The sequence below is a fragment of the Primulina tabacum genome, chromosome 12, assembly GCF_025594145.1.
Source record: "Primulina tabacum isolate GXHZ01 chromosome 12, ASM2559414v2, whole genome shotgun sequence".
NCBI lineage: Eukaryota > Viridiplantae > Streptophyta > Magnoliopsida > Lamiales > Gesneriaceae > Primulina > Primulina tabacum.
In genome coordinates this window covers 2,175,411-2,196,384 of record NC_134561.1, presented here as the reverse complement: position 1 = coordinate 2,196,384, position 20,974 = coordinate 2,175,411, and the positions used below count along the sequence as shown (strand labels likewise).

General features: G+C 34.1%; 2 protein-coding genes across 2 annotated transcripts; both read left to right on the top strand.

Moving 5' to 3' along the window:
- The first annotated feature begins 2,341 nt into the window (after positions 1 to 2,341).
- LOC142521306 (protein IRX15-LIKE-like) lies at positions 2,342 to 3,025 on the top strand. Its single transcript, XM_075624527.1, has one exon. The coding sequence runs from the start codon at positions 2,342 to 2,344 to the stop codon at positions 3,023 to 3,025; it is 684 nt and encodes a 227-aa protein (XP_075480642.1).
- A 521-nt stretch (positions 3,026 to 3,546) lies between these two features.
- Positions 3,547 to 5,655, top strand: LOC142521254 (uncharacterized). The gene is given in 3 exon segments (XM_075624484.1): positions 3,547 to 3,775; positions 3,848 to 4,940; positions 4,942 to 5,655. Coding segments are annotated over 2 exon segments (1,494 nt in total). The 5' UTR covers positions 3,547 to 3,775; positions 3,848 to 4,079; the 3' UTR covers positions 5,575 to 5,655.
- Positions 5,656 to 20,974: the final 15,319 nt, after the last annotated feature.

Sequence of the window (20,974 nt, the reverse complement as noted above, 5' to 3'; positions counted from 1 at the left end):
AAACTATCGCTGATATCCCCGCCGCCGGGATACCGAGGTTATACGTAGTTGGGTCTTGCAAAAGATATTGGGAGTGAGAATTGTTGTTGTGCACTAAATGGAGTTTGGATTATAACTCAAGTTAGTTTTTATATCTATTATTCTATTACAAAAATATTTTTAAAATAAAATACTAGAAAATATAATAAAAGTTTAGAGTTTTGTAATGATTATATATTAACCAAGTAATTTTGTCTTTCAAACATAATAACTTATTAACCAATATAATCGAGTTGGGATCTGCCTACCCAAATTTGAAAAAAAGGATAAGTTTACTTGACCATATAGTTAAATTGATCATAGTTCATCGAACCGAACCGAACCGAACCGATTTTTCCAATTTTTTTAGTTTCTATTGAGAATCATCACAAAAATGGATTTTATTATAAAATTAACGTACTCTGAATGAAATATATGACGGGAAATTAATTTTTTCCTCTTGCATGTAGGTGTTTTTGTCATTTCAGTCATCTATTTTGTCAAATTTCATTTTTAGTCTGCTAATTGTGGTTTTTTTTGATAATTTTAGTCATTTTCCTAACGTGACATTATGTGACGCCAACGTATCGTTGGTATGTGCAGTGTCACATGAACAAACTAATGAAAAATAAATAAAATTTCCAAAACTTTAAAGATACAAGACTGAAACTAAAATTCAGTAATACAGACGTTCAAAATCACAAAGAAATAAACACGTAAAACAAAAATTGCAATTGGCTATGTTTTCAGTGTTTTAAAAAATGAATTGATCGTATAAGTCAAATTGGGTATGTTGTTATTACATGGTTATTGATATTTTAACAATGTATAAATTTACCAACGATAGAATGAGCAAATGCTAAACGTTTAAAATGGTTAGAATATGTTTAATATTGTGAGCCTTCGGGTCACTGAGAAATTGGGAAATCATAAAGAAGTGAAGTGATGGCAAATCTAAATAATTAAAAAAATTTATATTATCTGATTTAGATATCAAGATATCTTGATTCCAAATTATGAACAGTTAATAGAAGATGTTAATGTTAATGTTAATAATTCGAATACAAAGAGAACTTCAAATGGAATCGAAAGCCAAGAGCGACTCACCGAATCGAGCTAAATATGAAAAAAAAGAAAAAAAAAAAAAAGAAAGGCTAGAATAGGTACTTTGAGATCGAGTTCAATTTAAATTTTTTTTTTATCGAATTCAGTTAAAATCAAGGCAGTTCGAGTTTAATTCAAAATATTCAAATATATTCGCGAGCTACTCAAAAATAAAGCATGAAATATATTTATTTAATATATAATTATATTATATTAATAAAATATTAAAATAAAATAATTATGGCTCATGTTCGGCTAAAGAAGAAGTTAAAACACATTCGACTTCAGCTCGAATTTGATAATCTCGAACACAAATCAAATATTTTTCGAGCCGCTCGAGAAACTTACGAACTGACTCGATTTGTTTGCATTAAATTTATTGATTATTTTAATATATATTATATATGAAATAGCCGGTTAAGTTCAGTTTTCAAGGTTTTTCAATTTTGAAAACCAAAAACCGAACCAAACAACCGAAATTATCAAAAATCAAAACCAAAACCAATCGAAAAACCATTTAAGCTAAACAATACGATCTTGGTCGTTTTGTTTTTGTTTTTTTTTTTTACGTTTAAACCGTTTAACGAACAACCCTTGTGCCCATCTTGAGCCGGCAACTATTAATACCTTCACTTACATTTTTCCTTATCAATTATATACAAAATTATTCTTGGCTAACAAAATATATACTTCTAGTTTTGTATTTGGTAATGAAAATGCAAGTCAAGGTATACAACACGCTTAGCTTATGATTTGTAGGAAAAAAGAAACATGAGATCTTGAGAATCATTATTATTATAGAAAGCATAGATTTTACCAAAAGAAATTCATCCCATCTTACTATAAAGCAACCCTATTCATTTCCTCTTACAAATTAAACCCTTTTAACAACATGAAGAATTACTCCAAAATCATATTTCTACACCAATTAGTACCCACAAAAAGCACCAAATCAAGAACTTTTTGTTCTCCACAATATTTTGCTTGGTGCGTATTGCTCATTTTGTTCCTCTCCATGGCTTTTGCTCTCACCTTCATCACCACGAGAAACAACCACACCGTCTCAAAAACAACCACCTCGAACGACACCGCGACCGCCACGAATACCACGGCTTCCGCCACCGCAACCATGAGAACTCAACTTCCCAGCACAATCTACACTACCCTCCTCCACTATGTGGCCTCAAACTCCTCCTCCTCCTCCACCACCACCAGAAAAATGACTTACAACGAGCTAAATGCTATCGCCTCGGTCCTCCACCAATGCCACGACCCTTGTAACTTCCTAGTTTTCGGCCTCACGCATGAAACCCTCCTCTGGAACTCACTCAACCACAACGGTGTCACGGTTTTCATTGATCAAAGCTCGTTCTTGGTATCTCAACTCGAAGGGAAACACCTGAACATCGAAGCATACGACGTTAGGTTCACCACGCGTGTCAGTGACTTATACGACCTGATCGACCTATATAAAGAGAAGGTCAGGGACGAATGCAGGCCGGTGCAAAACCTTCTGTTCTCGGACTGCGAACTGGCTGTAAACGACATGCCAAACCATATATACGACATCGAATGGGACGTGATTTTGGTCGACGGGCCGAGCGGGTACTCGTCGGAAGCGCCTGGGAGAATGTCTGCTATATTCACTGCCGGAGTTTTGGCCAGGAACAAGAAAGATCGTGCTAAGAAAACACACGTTTTCGTGCACGATGCCGGGAGAGAAGTCGAAAGGGTTTGTAGTTTCGAGTTCTTATGCAAAGAAAATTTGGTCAAGTGTGTGGATTCATTAGCACATTTTGCGGTGGAAAGAATGGAGTCTAACTTGTTTGAGTTTTGTGCCAACTCCATTTCCTCAAGTTTTGAAGAACTTGCTACATCAGATGATTTCGATGGTGAAGAATAATGGATGAGCTAGACTCATTGGTACAAACATCTATAGTTTTTTTTATATTAACAAAAATTTAAATTTTGTGTTTAATTTTTATATATAAATAAATCCCTTGTAACTTACCAACTTCCAAATTGCCAAATTGGCCTCTTGAATATAATAGCTTAATATTTAGAGTATGTCTCTTAGTGAGACGGTTTCACGATTTTTTATCTGCGAGACGGGTTAACCATACCGATATTCACATTAAAAAGTAATACTCCTAGCATAAAAAGTAATACTTTTTCATGGATGACTCAAATAAGATATCTGTATCACAAAATACAACCCGTGAAACCGTCTCACACAAGTTTTTGCCTAATATTTAATATTTAACTTCAATAAGCGTTTCACTCATCTTTTGTCATCAATGTCTTAAGTTTGAAACAAATTATCAAGTTTGAGATCATAATTTGGGGAGTTGATGAAAATGAGTGCTATTAAATTATATATATATATATAAAGTTTGCTTTTTATTAATTAATAAATCAAACATTTTGACCACCTTTCCGTGGGAAAACGCTGCGTAGCACAAATCAAATTGAACGTACGGAGAATGGATTCTCGAAGATGGGAAGGAGCCGATTTGGTCTTGGTTTAGCGACATTTTACCTCTGTAATTACTATGTTGTTTAATCACGGAGAATTTTTTCAGGTGAGCATATCTATGTTGCGTGCTACATGCTCGGCAATATGCGCAAGAGAGTGAAAGCAGACTTTATTCAGGTGCTGGAGTTATCCATCAATCTGCTAGTTTAAATTTTAATTTCTTTTGAGCTTATAAATTTTTAACACTAGGGGTGATATATTATCAATCAGCTGCTTATACGATGGACAGCATCATGTTACTGTTTTGTATACACCTTTCTTTCACCAGTAAAAGTTCATATTCACTCTTGGTTTTGTGCAGTTTTCCTTTTTTATGCCATGTTGTGCGAACCCTTTAATCCAATCCATGTTTGACGTGCCCTTGATGTAACAGGATTGAGTTTCATGGAAATTTAGTAATTCTGGAATTTCGAGCAAAGAAATGTCCTTCGCTTGCAGAAGTAGTAAATTTAAACAACCTTTTCAAATTCGTGGAAAGCTGAACATTTCTAGGCTTCTTTCGTCCGCGTGTTCAGAAACGGAAATTTCAAGAATTGTGAGCATTATTAATGACCATCCTTATCCCGACCGGCCATTACTTCCCACTCTTCGGTGTGAAATCCCCGCCGCTGTCTTGTCAACCCCTTTCATTGAAAAGATTCTTGGTAGCTTGTTTGCTGCGCATTCAAATGGTCTCAAGGCTTATGAATTTTTCAAATATTGTCTTCAAAATGACTTGTACGTTCCAAGTTCAGATGCTTTTGAGAAGACCCTCCATATACTTACACGTATGCGCTACTTCAACAAAGCTTGGGAGCTAATTGAAGATATCAAGCAGACTCACCCTTCGTTGATCACCCTCAAGTCGATGAGCATCATTTTATCAAGGATCGCAAAATTCCAATCATATGAGGAAGCTCTAGATGCGTTTGAGAAAATGGAGACAGATATATTCTGTGGCAAAAGATTTGGTACGAACGAGTTCAACGTACTTCTTCGAGCATTTTGCACTCAGCGACAGATGAAAGAAGCACAATCGGTGTTCAGCAAGATGCATATGCGATATGCTCCCAACATCAAGACCATGAATATCTTGCTGTTGGGGTTCAAGGAATCAGGTGATGTTACTGCAGTGGAGTTGTTCTATCATGAGATGGTTCGAAGAGGTTTTAAGCCCAACAGTGTTACATACAACATTAGGATCGATGCATATTGTAAGAAAGGGCATTTTGGTGATGCTCTTAGACTTTTTGAAGAGATGGAGCGTGTTAGTTGTTTGCCCACATTAGAAACCATCACCACAGTTGATACATGGGGCGGGGTTGGCTAGGAATAGTACCAAGGCTAAGCAATTGTTTGATGACATTACCAAGAGAAATCTACAGCCCGATACAGGGGCGTATAATGCTTGCATGAGTTCCCTCATCAGAACAAGGGATGTCATCTCTGCTGCGACCTTGATGGAAGAGATGGAAACGAGAGGCATCGAGCACGACAATATCACATATCATACTATGTTCTTGGGATTAATGAGGTCAAAGGGTATTGATGGTGTCATCCAACTTTACTCAAAAATGCTCGAGAAAAACTTCGCGCCTAAAACAAGGACAGTCGTTATGTTGATGAAAATTTTCTGCGAGAATGGTAGAGTTGATCTTGGTTTGGATTTATGGAACTACTTGATGAACAAAGGGCATTGTCCACATGGCCATGCTCTTGACCTTCTTGTAACGGGGCTATGTTCCCAAGGACGAGTCGACGAGGCGTTTGATTGTTGCAAGCAGATGCTTGTGAGAGGTAGGCGTGTGAGTGAGCTAGTGTTTGAGATGCTCAAGAGATTTTTGGTGCAAATGAAAGAGTTCGATAGATTAGGTGAACTTGAGAACATGATAAAGAGATTAAAATTCTTGTTGCCTCCTTCCTCCAAAATATTATAGAATTTGGAATTCTACATTTTGCAATGATTCCAATCCAAAGTAATTAATTAAATTTTTTTTTTTGGTATGTGTGAAAATTTTCAATTTTATGTTCTTACTAATCGTATATGCATTGATTTTCTTAGCAATTAGTAAAATGAGGCATTTTTAGAAATGTACGTCAAATGTATTATTTATCATACATAATTGTTTAATATGAACTGATAATTATTATATTTAAGTATTAATTGTGTATGCACTTTATTTTATGAATAAACTCATGATTTAAAATTACATTTTTATCGTTATATAATATTTGTTACGTAACTTTGATGGCGTAGATTTGTTAGTAGTTTCTCTATGATTTAACTCAAAATTCAAACTATCTTATGTTGTTTTTTGATTGAATGAATTGATTTTAATTTCACACCTCAAATCCATCGTATTTATTTGGTTCAAAATTGGATTGAAGGAAATCTTGTGTTAGCTAAGTACATTTTTATGGTTTAATTTCAATTACATTATTTAATCTAGATATTTCAAATCTCTGAATTTCAAATCCAAGGCCGTCCATCCTCAATAAATTTCATTTAAGCTAGTATCCGGCCTAAAGCTCTTGAACTAGAGGAAAAAAAAAAGCACTTTTTACAAGTCTAGATAAATTTGTATGTACGAGACCATGGACATGAAAACCTACTAAGTGAAGACTTTCAGAGAAACTTTACTACTTACACTCGGGGAACTATCACTTGCTTTGATTTAAAATTTTCTCAAAAATCCAAATCCATCGTCCAAACACAATATTAACAAATTTGTATCTAATATATAATTATCATATCGTAATAAATATTTCTTTTATCTTTATATATACAGTTGAATTTGGGAATGATCATATCAACCATAACATAGAAATTATTATAAAAAAGTTTGTCATAAAAAAATTTCAAGCATGCAAATTGTATTTGAAAGGAAGCACATACGATTGATTATGAGAATTTTTCATAAAAACTTTTAATCAAAACAAATATGTATTTCAATTAAATTAAAATCAATATTCTGCATGAACATTGATAAATTTTATGTATACTTGGTATTAGGGATGTAAATGAACCAAACCGTTTGCGAGCTATTCGAAGCTCGGTCCGATAAAAAGCTCGTTTGAGTTCGTTTGTTAATCATATCAAGCCAAGCTCAAGCTCGATTTTTGAGCTCGAAAATTTAATCAAACCAAGATCAAGCCTAAAGATATTTGGCTCATGAGCTCGCAAACATGTTTGATAATAGGCTCGCGAGCTCGAGCTCGAGCTCGGCTCGTTTAGGTGGCTCGTAAGTTTGAGCTTGACTCATTTGTTGAGTTGACAAATAAAAATATTAGTACTAATGTCAATGGAAGGAATTGAACACAAGACAAATAAAAATATTAGTATTAATGTTATTATGAACTTTGCAGGATACTTGACTAGTTGTTATTGAAGATGATTTTGTAATTTTTTATTTTAATAGATTCTTTGATGTCCTCCCTACTTTCTCACCAGACTTAATTGAAGTATTAAATGGGTGAAATTATTTCATTGTTATTTATTGGTGATATCAGTGTATGATGAATATTCTAGATGTATTATTTTGGAATGTTCAATAATATATTGATTTATGTTTTTTTAGCTCTTATTTGTGTCGTTTTGGTTATTTATGAATGAATTTACATTTTTATGTCTGATTTAAAATTAGTTTATAGATATATTTAATTTTTAACAAGCTCGAATCAAGCTCAAACTCGAGCTCAATTCTATGCTTTACGAGCTCGAAAACGAGCCGAGCTCAAGTCAGGCTTGTTAAACATGCTAAACGAGCTATTAATGAATCAAGCTCGAGCCTGGCTTGATTAACATGCTAAATAAGCTTTTAACGAGCCGAGCTCGAGCTTTTCTCGAGCTTGGTAATTTCAAGACAAACCAAGCTCGTGCCTGATAATAAAAGTTCGAATCGAGCTCGAGCCTCAAACAATCTTAAACGAGCCAAGCTCAAGCCTGATACTGTTTGGTTTGATTTGGATTGGATTGTTTACATCCCTACTTGGTATACACATTAAAAAAAATATTTTTCAAGAATATAATCAATGTATACGAGAAAACTTGTGTCCTGCTTTGATCGAAAGAGGACGGCAGCGAGATTATTTCTTCATACCCCACTTAGGGGAGAGCAAGATTTCGGTTAAACCGAATTAACCGATCGAACCGAGCCAATTCGGAAATTCGGTTTGGTTATTTCGAAAATTCGGTTTTCAAATTAAAAAAATTCGGTTATATAAGTTAATTCGGTTCGGTTACGGTTTTCAAAATTTTGAAATCGGTTAACCGAATTAACCGATATAATAAATATTATTATTTAATAAATTTTTATTATTTATCAATTTATATATATTTTTTAATTTTAAAATCGATATAATATGTATTAATTTTGTTTAAACAAAACTTATACATTTGTGATGTGTTTGATTTTATGTTTTTATGTATTTGTGTATATTGTAGTGTTAAAAAAAAATTACATATATAATTAAATTTAAATCACAAATTTATGAGATCACTGTGCAAAAGACAACCATGAGGTGGGCTAGATGGAGGCTTATATATATGAACTGTAGTTTTGCCCAATACAACATTCTAATGGACCGGTCCATGTTATGTTTCTTTTACTTAATTTACCTATTTTATTGCACTAGTTTATTTTACTGCGACTACTAAGCATTATATACACCTTCGGCCTTTTAGTATTTGGCAATTGAAATAATAAATTTTCATCGAAAATGAAACCGATAATTTCGCTGGTAGTATACAATTATTTAGTATTTTTTTTTTTTTGCTTTGATGTTGGGGTAAATTGGAGATAAATTCTTAAACCTAAACATAAATTTATCCTAACTCTCTATACCTAAAAAAATTGTTTAAACTCTCTAACATAATAAAAATGACAAAATACCCTTATATGTGTTAATTTTAGTGATTGATTTTACTGGGCCCCAAATGATATCAGAGTCGAGATAAAGTTATTTCAAACATGTAAATTTATTATTACAGTGTAATTAAATGTTTGAGGAGGAACATTTTCTCAAATAACATGAATCCGAACCCAGGATCGAGGTTAATTATTTGCCGAATTTATTTAAGAACTTTGGAATATCTAAAACAGGAAGATCTAATTAAGGTTAGATATCAAGAATAAAGGAGAACTTATTAGAGTCCTAAGGTAAACTTATAATTCAAAATAATAGGTTCCTAGAAATAGTATTGGATTTCTCTAAACTTTCCGGAGATATTAGAGAAATTCAAAAGACAGTACAAAATTATGGCAATATGTTGTATTATGTACCACAAAATGAGGAGAAATCCTTGAAAATCAGAAAGAAATTCTTGGAATATTAAAGGATATTCAAACAAGAATTCAAAACCTAGAACAACAACCAAGTTATAGAAAAAGGACTCTAGATGAAAGGTTACCACTATCTTTTGGTAATGAACCCTTGTTACACCTAAAGGGAAGGTCAAAGTGATGCCAAATCTTTAATTGAAGAAGAAAAAATGATCAATCTGATTAAAACAGTCTCAGAAAAGAAATTAATCCGATGACAACTTTAGAAATGATTAGTCTCGAGGATCTTCAAGACCTTGCAGAATCTTTTGCAAATATCAAGGTTGTAGATCTAAAGATAACACAACTGGGGCGGGGGACAACCCACCATAACTTGGTCATCTTCTCAGGAACCTACCAAGAGAAAGTGTGGGAAAAGGATCTTAGAATATAAATATGAGAGAATCTCAACCAGACTTTCATTCTGGTGGAGAATCACATCCGACGGGAACAAGGTCAAGGAGAAGTCAAATTACCTTGCACCAAAAACCCTATGGGAAATTTGTTTTAGAACCTATACATCTTTATGGGGTTATGCTTAACCTAGATGTACTGGACTTCAAAAACAGAGAAGATCTCATAGATGATTGGACATCTGCTATGAGAATCGCTGCAGGCACACTTGATCTCAACAAATAATGATTCATTAAACTTTTAGAAATGAGTCTTATGAGATCATTTAAAATTTCTTGGGACATGAATTCGGTAGAAACCAAAGAGTCAGTCCTAGCCGGAGAATCTCTTAGCGAGATAGCCGGAATAATGGCTACCCTATTTAAAACATAATTTATCGGGGTAGACTATTTTAACTGTCAAGATACAGAGAAAAAAAAAGAAGAAATACCCTCAAGCTCTGTATAGTCTTGAATTACATGAAATATGTTTAGTGGATGAATATATTATGTTATTCAATAAATATAGATAAAATTCAGGGATCGAAGAAAAAATATAGCAATGCAGCTTTTCTTCCCCAAGATGTCAAGTTCATGGAGAGAAATGCTAATAAGGGAATATGTCTCTGAAAATCCAGATACATTGGCACGAAGAGTCTTTTTTCTCAAAGGAAAAATTGACATAATGATGTCATATGGCAGCATTACAAAAGAATTACAAACGATTAAGGGGTATTAACAAACGTACTCCTTTATGTTGTAAAGAAAATGATCTTCCAACAGTCATTCGCAAAGGCATAAGAAGAATTTTTTTAGAACTCATCCTTATGCCAAAGGTTGAAGAAGTTCTTGGAAACCAAAAACAGTATGGTCTAGACAAAAGGACAGATCTTACAAATCTGGGAAAAGAACGGACCATCAAGAAGTAGGATTTCATCCCAAGCATCGAGTACATCACAAAGTACGGGGAGAATACCTACAAAGAAATTATCAGAAAAGCTCACACTGGAGCTAATGAAAGTTTAAGAATTGTAACTGCTGGACATGTGGAGCAAGATGTCATATTTCAACCAACTGTCCAGAAAATGAAAAAGATGAATTAAACGCTTTGGTCTGACTCCGAACATTGAAGAAGCAGTTTATTATCAATATATTATTCAAGTATACTAGTTTGAGGATATTGCCTCATACGAAAGTTCATATGAAGAAGAAGAAGTCTTAAGTGAGGAAGAATCTGATGGAACAGAATCGAAATTTGACTGAAGAAGAGGTGTTTCGGCATGAAGCATATGAATATTTTTCTGGTTTCTTTAGTCAGATAACAATTTCCCATAACATGGTCTAAAAGATCATGAGAGAAAATCTCAATCTTTAGAGATATCAAGGATTATCTACAAGACAGGTAGAAAAGTTGTAATATCCCACCTTTTAGCATTTTATTGTTTATAATATTATTTTTGGTTTGGTGTTTAGGAAATATGTTTATTGGAATGGTTATTATATGGTCATTGTTTATGATTATTGTTTTGGTATTATATTCATGGTTGGTGATGATTATGGAAATGAATGGGTAGAATATAAAGTTGATCTTGAGCCAAATAGGAAATGGAAGTGTAGAAACGGTATGAAAAATGTGGCAGTAGTTGTGGTTTTTAGTATAATGTTTTGTCTATTGATCCAATTGATGTGAGGACCACATCCTTTAGAAAGATAAGATATAAGCTATAACTTTCATGTTTTGAGTTTTGTTCAAATAATTAAGGAAGACGAGCCAAAAGTGGCCCGAAGTTTGTCGTGTGTATCGTTGTTCTTGTACTTACACATGTTGGGAGAATGAGCATAACTTTTTACCCAGACCTTCAAATGACATTAGGCAAATTGGAGATGCAAGAAAATACATGGGGCTACAACTTTCATGTTTACCACTTTAGCTAATTCGGAAGAAAAATATAGTTTTGGCCCTTGGCAGTGGGTGCACGGACCCATAAACGGACCCCTACACGGGGTGCGGGTCTTGCCAAGAAAAATGTGTGATTTCCAGTGTGTACACGGGCCCATACACGGAGGGTGGCACGGGGTCCGTGTCGATGGCATAGAAAACATGTTTTGGTTCATTTGTGGGCTTTTTAAACCATTTCTAGATGCTTCTCCACAACTCTTTCTTCTTTCCTTAGTCTCCATCGGTTCTAGCTTATTTTCTCAAGATTTTCTTCCCTTCAATCTCCACTCCAAGTTCAAGGGTTATAGTAGAATTTTTAGTATCTCCTACCTTAGACTTCAAGCTACAAGGTAAGACTTCTCTATTTTTGGGAGTTGGAGGGGTTTGAAATATTAAGGGTTAAGTTGAGTTCTTTGATTCATTAGATTATTGGTGATGATTTATGGTTATTGTTGTGATTATTGTTGTAGGATTCATTCAAGTTCATCATAGCCATCATAGTGCTTGTGGGTTTTAAGTAGAAGCTTTTCCTTTCAATTGCTCACATGATATATATGTATATAAGCCATGTTTATTGATGTCTAGCTCCTTCCATTGTTATATTATTGATGTATGTATTGTTATTTGGTCATTGATCCAAGAATACCATTGAATTCATTGATAAGGAGCTAGTACTCCATTGTTGCCTACCAAGTATTTGTTAAATTGCCTCAATGAAATTTCCCATTATCAAAGCCAAGGAAATGATAGTTAATTCATGCATGTCATTGGCCAATTTCATGATTATGAGTATTTCTCATATTTTTGATATATTTTTATATCAAAGAGATACTCTCCACAGGTCACATGTCAGAGATCACAGAATTATCATTTCCTTTCTTTTAATTAATACCATGAAATACCATCTATATTGCTTTGTTATCTATTGTTCATTGAAGATGATATTATTCATTGTTCATTGTCATTGCCACGTTTCAAGCCAAGCCATGTATATGTACTTGTTATGTATAGCTTCTTACTTACTGAGTTTTATCTCATTCCAGTTAACATCATGTGATGCAGGTGAGAAGAAAGCTTGAAAGGGTTGTCCAAGATAGAAGAAGTCATATGGCATGAGGAAAGGAAACGTTTGACATGTAAAATCGTATTTGATGGGTTGAATATTGGATAGTTATGGTTGTTTAAGTATGCATCTTTTGGGGAAAGAATTGTATATTTTGTTAATAATATTGAATGATGGTTTAATGTTTAAATTTGAAAAAAATGGTTATGGCAAGATTTAGTCAAGTCTTTACTTTTTATACATGTTAATTGTTTATGTTTCCCTTTCAAATGTTAAGACTTCCGCGTATGTGATTTCTTTAAATTTAAGTTTCATGGGAGTGGGTTGTTACAAAAGTTCTTAGGAAATCTTGGCCTAAAAAACAGAAAGCATCATCTAATCTATAAAGTTTCCATAAGGGAAATGACAATTCCAATGGAACTTACGGAAAATAGAATGGAGATGCAATTAATTCCTTCTGAAGAAATTAAGAAGGAATTACAAAAACTCAAGATAAAAGTAGCACGAATCATGTCCTGGATTCATATCAGAGCAATTCATATTATGATAAAATCTATTTTTAAGAAGGAATATATTCATCTATTCATATTGCTATATACTGCGATAAACAAATGGATAACCTTCAAGATTTAATACTGAGAACTATCTCAGGAAATCTCTATGCAGGGAAAATTGTAGGAGTAAGAATTTCCTACAACCTGGGAGATCGAGATTTCGGCCGAGCTCTGACGTTGCATCAGAACTTGAAAGAAAAAAGACTGATGAAAGAGGGTAATGGACCGTATTCTATTATCTATGAGATTTCATATGCTCTATCTAATACACATCATTCAAATTTGTTTATTAGAAATGAGTTCATTGAAATATCTAAGATATTTGGAAAAGTTGCCCAGACAATTTATCCAGAAAGTGTTGAGTTTTCATTAATACATGAAACAGATATCCAAATTCAAGATAAATCGATTCTACAAAGAAATCAAAATCTTAAATTGGAATCAATAATACTACCTTTTTAGGGAGATATATTTACCGGATACAAGTGGGGAAAAACACATGTCCAAGAATCCAACAGACACTAAAATCTTTTCGAAAATAGGAAAGCTTATATGTCCAGAATGTTGGAAGGAAGTTGAAATAGTATTTGATATTACAAAACAAAAGAATCAATTTCCTTGTAATACCATATAATATTTAGAATAACCTATGATAGGAACTTATCAAGAAATAATCCATATCGGAGAATTGGAAGTTCATATCAAAGGAATCCCAGGAAAGGAACCAGATCGCTAGAGTTTCTCGATGAACATAAACCTTGGAAACGACTAGAGCATGAAATGGAGTTCATGGCTTAGGATAGAATGTGGTAAATCCAATGACCACAAGTCCATTCCCGATATACATCCCAGTATGGATGTTGTACAAACAATATAATACAAAATATTTTGCTGCCTATATTGATTCAGGAACTGGAATCTGTACAGAAAAAAGAGGAGTTTTTCAAAGGAATCGGAAGAAGAATTACCTCATATTGCAGGAAAATATTTTTCTAAAAGGATCTTAATCTTATGTAAAAGATTAATATGACAAAAATATTAATCTGAGGTGCGGGACAAGCACCGTGATATAAGGTTTTAGAAAAAAATTTCTTACAAATGTATAAGTCCTATACACAAGAAAAATGATACTAGAAGATTAGTATTCACAACACCATGTGATCAAAAAGTCATAGTCTAGAGACTAAGAGATGCATTTTACAGAAAATTGTTAATCCAGTTTCGCAGCAAGTGATGAAGGAAAACTTCTGAACCCAAAAATGAAGGATTCTAGAAGGTTGGAGAAACAATGCTCCAATTAAGAGCAGATAAGGAACTCCAACATGAAGAAATAGAATTTTGCAAAATAGCTCTACAACGGAAAAATGTAGAGTTTGAATCAAAGGTATCCTTAGAAGATATCAAGAAAAGGATCAAAGAAAATTACAATGAAGATCATTTGGCATGATAGGATAAAAATCAACTCAAAGCCTGCCTTAAAATTAAGGAGGGCAAAGATTATGAATTTGTCCGATGTAAGCCTATCCTGATGAACATAATTGATCAAAATAATATGCAGATTATTATCAAAGAACATCTGGACTATGGGCTAATCAAAGCAGGAATTTCACCATACAGCAGTCTAGGTTTTCCGGTAAGAAATCATGTTGAAATCAAGATGAACAAACCAATGTTAGTTATTAATTATCAAGAAATTAATAAGATCTTGGAATCTGATGGGTATTTTATACCTAGTAGAGAAAATCTAATTAATTGCGTACGCAACGCCATGATATTCTCTAAATTTGAGTGTAAGTATGGATTCTATCAGATTCAGATGCACGAAGAAAGCAAGAAATTCACAGCTTTCTCCATACCATAAGGACACTATATTTGGGAAGTCTTACCAATGGTGTGGGGACCCGGACGCTAATCATCTTTTAAATCGTCATTGGGACTAATCTGATCAATTATAATAAACAGGGTCTAATTTTTTTTTTTTTTAAACGCGGAAGGTAATGGAATCAAACTCCTATACATATCAGTATAAAAGTATAAATCTGATAAAACATACAAACATACACACTCAGGTTCAACAACTACTATCAAGTGTTTAAACCCTATCTCTAGTCCAAGTCCGTAGTCTCCACTCTAATCTCGATCTGTCTTCACCTCTGTGACCCTGTACCTGCCCCACCTGTTGTCAAGTACACATACAAACAAGACAACAGCCGGATAACTCCGGTGAGATATAAATATTCCAGTATAAACAATGTATTAAATGCATTCATATAAAACATATATAAAAGCATAACAAACATCAAAACATGTATCTAATCTGACTACATGAATCAATGACTCGTGATCTAATCTTATCTTATCTCAAATCTAGGGATCCCAATCTAATTTAGACTTTGGTATTCTGTATCGAGTGTCTACGATAGACGTCGATCTACATCTAAAATGCTTTTCGATACACCGTAAGTCTAGAGTCTTATCGGTTCTGAGAAAGACTCGGCGGTTCTGCCCTAGCTAGGCTGATCTGCCCTAGACTCGGACTCTGACTTTGTTCTAAGTCAATACATTAACATATCAATCTGATAATCTGCAAATATCAATGCAATAAATAAAGTATGTGATTTAGGGAAACTCAAGTCGAACCTAACTCGAGTTGTGCAATCCCGAATCAACATTTATTTATACCTTTTTTGCTGTCGATCTGATATAATCAAAGTCTTGATTCAAAGTCTGTCACGGTTCAATCTGGCAATGACAATATCAATATTCTGTATCAATATTCTAATCAAATCACAACATCTCTGTTTTATCAAATTCTGACAGTACAACAGTACAATCTTGCGATACAGATAATACTTTATCAGTCTATATCAATTCCAAACGTTTACAATCAACCACCGTACAATCTGATATCAATTCTACTCAATCTCATTCTGAAAATCATAATAATTCCATATGATATCCGTTTCTCAGTCTGACTTCGATTCTACGCTGTCTAACATGTCAAGAATAGCATATATGACGTGTATTCAATTCTAACATCATCATAATTTCAAAACATGTCAAAACGTAGTAAAACTTACGTCCAGTTGTAGCCTACGTCGATAGGAACACAGTACCGAAGTCAGATTCAAAATCAGACGGACGGATTTCTCGCAAAAGGCGTAAGGATTTTCAACACTTTCACGGCAACTTCTCTCGATTATCTTTTGAGGATTTCTGAAGAATTGAAGCTTGATACGTATATTTATATATTGCATGCAACCATAAGATACGTGGCATGATTTTTCATAAACCACGTCTCGCGCTCGGGCGGACATAAAGTTCCGCCCGGGCGTGCAACTCTCGGCCCTCCTGCGTAATTCAGTCACGCTCGGGCGGACAAGGACTTCCGCCCGGGCGCGAAGTGTTCGACTTTCTTGCTCACTCATTGGCGCTCGGGCGGACAAAGACTTCCGCCCGGGCGCAACACTTCCGGCCTACATCTTAGCTTTTCATATTTCTTTGTCCAATCTGGTCTCGGAATGGCCCGGCTATAATTACATTAAAACATAATTAATAATCTCATATTAATAGAATCGAAATCTCGGGCATTACAAATGGACTGGCTAATTCACCCCAAATATTTCAAAGGAAAATGAATAATCTATTTAAAGACTATTTCAAATTTATTTTTGCCTATATTGATGATGTTTTAATAACGTCTAAAAATATAGAAGAACATATCAAGCATTTAGAGATTTTCTATAAAATTTGAAGAAAGAATGATGGTTTTATCTGAAAAGAAAGCAGTCGTTGCCACAAGAAAGATTGAATTCCTTGGAATAGAAATCGATGAGTCTGGAATAATTTTGCAGGAACTCATAGTTGAAAAAGTGCAAAATTTTCCAAACAAACTAAAAGAAAAGAAACAACTTCAAGTATTTTAGGATTTGTTCATTTTGCCGGGATGTTCATTAAGAACATAGCAAAACACAGGAAAGTGTTTAGTCCATTACTGAAAAAAGATGCAAAATTTATATGGACAGAAGAACACACGAAGGGACTTAGCCAACTAAAGGAGATTTGCAAAAATCTTCCAAAAATGGCTATTCCTCAAGATAAAGATGATCTAGTATTGTACACAGATACGAGTAATCATTGGTGGGCGGCAGTTTTAACGAATTTCACAACAGAAGGAGAACAACCATGCAGGTATTACAGTGGAATTTTCTCTGAAGCAGAAGCCATAGATGACATATCGATGAGAATGAATTTTATGCAGTAAAAATGACTTTTGAAAAATGACCATTATTTTTACTAGCAAAAAATTTACTTTAAAAGTTGATAACACACAAGTAAGAGTTCTCTTGAAAAATAGAATATAATCTAAATCCGAGAAAGCTATATTATTAAGATGACAAGTTCTTTGTCAAAATTATATTTTTTATATTTTGATTATAAAATCTCATGAAAATATTCTTGCAAATTTTTTAACAAGAGAAAGACGTCGTTGATATCAATGTCATTATAAAAATACAGAGGCATTTGAGTGAACATCTTGAAATACTTCAAAACGCGTTCAAAAAGCTTGCCATAAATGCAGAAGTGCGGGTAGGCTACAAAAAGCTAATAAGAGAATTGTCTCTCATCGAATTACATGATATTTACAGGCTTATATCCAGCTATGGTCTATAATACAAAGGTCTATCCTCCAAGGCATTGAGAAGCCACTGGTTGCTCAAATAGAGAGTTTTCGAGTACAAGACTATATATCCGAAGCAAGGGATTCAAATACCCCTAGTACAAGTGTTAAGTCGGGATCATCCCCCAGATGAGTCTGCAAAAACAAAAATTGAAACTCAAGATCCTTATCTCGAGTCTTCAAGTCAGCCCTTCATATCGGGGATTGAAGAGGGAAAGATCAACCTTAGACCGAATACAGACAAGAGTAAATCTATGTTTGGTACTAACGAAGCCACAATTTCTCCATTACAGGTGTATCAACAAAACTATGAGAAATTAAAAACAAGAATAAGCATTAACCCAGACACAATCGGGGTTGATGTTTCAAGGAAATATCCTAATATATGGATGAAACTAAATTCATATCCAAATGAAGTAAAATCATGGTATGAATTCGGGGCTCTCGCTTGGTTTATACTACATCACCCAGCTTCCCAAAAATCTCAGGTTTACCTAAATGGATCCAGGAAGTTGTTCATGAAACATGGGAAAACAACGAATATTTGTTCAGATGAGACATTCTGGATCTATACTTTTTTAGTACAACACTAGAACCAACAGGAAAAGACTCTTACGAAGCCTTTTATTTTATCAATTTAAGGAGGCCAGACATGAATATTCAAAAATTCATCAAGGATCCTTCAACAGAAAAAACATCCTTTGTTGCTTCAATAATTGAAGATGACATTTCTACCAGAAGAGCATGAGGTTTATGTGTTTGTCTAACCGAGATGGACAAAGTCAAGTTTTCATTTAATTTTTATCATAATTCTATGAATAGATCGTTCTTGTTAAACACAATGACAGGAAAAACAAAAAGTTTTGTAGAAGAATTATTTGAATAGAAAAGAAATTTTTTGTGGAAGAGCAAGCTGCCGAGGAGTAAAGAAACTCGTAGAAAATTCTGTAATATGACTCAGGTGAGAAGATGGTCAGAAAAAATCTGCCCAGGAATGTCCGAATCAAAAAGAGCCAAATTTTGGCAAGGGCTTCAGACCTAGATCAGACAGGAAACATCTTGCAGAAAAAGGACCAAGTGGTGAAGGATCATAGTCATGTTTTCCTCGGAAAAACCAAAAGTTTAAGATTACCCGACAAAAGTAAATGGACATGTGACCACAATAACGTCTTCTTCAAGGACATCAAAAGCTAAAGATTCTCTGACAAAAGAAAGTGGGCATATGATTTTCTCACTACCAAAAGACTTGGACCCAAATACACCTATAAATAAAACATAATTGGGAACAAGAAAACCTCATAAGACTAAAACGTTGTTTGGAACCAAATAAAATGTATTTTACATATTTTAAGGTTTCCAAGATACGGATCAAGGTGATAAGAAAGCAGTTGAAGATCTTTATAAAAAAATTAAAAGAGACAGGAAATGAAATCTCAGCGGATATGATCCAAACGCATATCTATTGGTTATGCCAAGAGATAAAGCTGGAAGAAAGAGCTGTTTCTAGATTAATTATCTAGAAAAAGACAACTCAAGAAAAGTGGAGGGACCACTCAACCACTCGAAAGAGAATGCAAACCATAGCTGGAAGGCAATAGGGAAAAAGTTATTTCAAGATTTTGAAGTTCGGAATTCAAATCTTAAAGGGGCTTCTATAAATACCAAGGTAGAAGGAAGATGAATGCGTCACTCAACCTCTTCATTTTCTTTCAAATAAATTATAATATTTTCTCTTTCTAGTTTATGTGCGTTGTAACTTCGGCTACTATAGGTAGCTAAACAAGTTCATCCTCCTCTACAGGAGGTTACTATGTAATAATAATTTGTTATGTTTGAATAAAAAGACCAAAGATTTTGCCCCTCTCATATATTATTTTCAAATTGAACTACTTTACTATACACCCTGAGGTAGAAAACGAAACAGCGTTGTGCTAGGTGCTGTTGAAGGAATCTGCGCCAGTAACCATCTGTTGCGACTGCGTGGTTAGGCTGTGAGGAGCAGTCTGTAAAATCCGATGAATATAACCCGACGACACTCATGTCAAAGAGGTAAAATGTTCAATTTATTATACGAAAGCATGATGGGCCATTTATAAAAAGATCGATAATCTAAATATGGTATATATACTAGAAAACTTGCATAGCTGCATGTCTTGAGGCTATATGCCTTTAAAAACATATTCGATAGATAAAACAAAGCCACGTACCATAATTATGAGGATTAAGGATAATTTTGGAAATTTAAAAATTTGGGAGTAAGAACAAAGATTTGAAGGGATATAGAATGAGGAGAAAGTTGAGATTGGAGATAGGGAGTTATTGTGAGTTTGCCCTTGATTTTGAGAGAGTGAAGATTATTCCTACATCTATATGATGAATCGTGTGGCTAGGATTGCACCGGGTCATTAGTAAAATATCTAATGGCTATTATGTTTTAATCTAGTAGGCCCGCATATTAGTTAAAAAGGGATGCGTTGCTTGTATACACACAACTTCTTCAAAAACTCTCTAAAACAGAGTTCTTATTTTCTCTCGTCCAAAACGAATGGTTTATTTTTCATTCTATGAGAGATATAGGTTGTGTGTATTTTTTCCCGGAATCCTGCTGCTAAGTTGAGGGATTTTTTACACTCCGTGTGAGATTCTGAATATTGTAAACTCATATTTGATAGTGGATTCAATTAGTGTTATAAGCATGAAACTTGGATGTAGGATTATTTAATCTGAACCAAGTAAAATTTCGCGTGTTCCTGTTTTTGATTGCTTGTTAACTCTACTTTCTTGTCCATTACTCTGGAGGGTTTCTTCACAAACTGGTATCAGAGTGCCAGGTTTGTTCAGCATCGCAGGATCTTGTTTCTTTGTTCAAAAGGTGTTTGATATTTTTCTTGTGAGAATTCTTGTGTTGATTCGTAGAAGAAAGTCTACTGGCCAGAGGCAATCTTCAATATGTCGACATCAAGATATGAGGTGGAAAAATTTGATGGCAGAAATAATTTCAACCCGTGGAGAGAAAAAATGATTGTTAATATGGGAAATTTAGGGCTAGACGAGGCTATAAAGGGAGAATCGAAGATGCCAGACACCATTACAAACAAAGGTGAGATCTTAAAAAAAGCTAGAAATACTATTGTTCTGAGTTTAAGTGATCAAATCCTTAGAAAAGTTTTGAAAGAGAAATTTGCATGTGACAAGTGGAATGAACTTGAGCAACTGTATATGACTAAGGCTCTACCGAACATGATCTACTTGATGATACAACGGTTCTATAGTTTCAAGATGGATTAGAACAAGTCCATATATGAAAATACTGATGAATTCACTGAGTTGCTCTCAGATTGGAAAATATGGAAGTAAGAATTGATGAATATGATCGGGCTATATTTT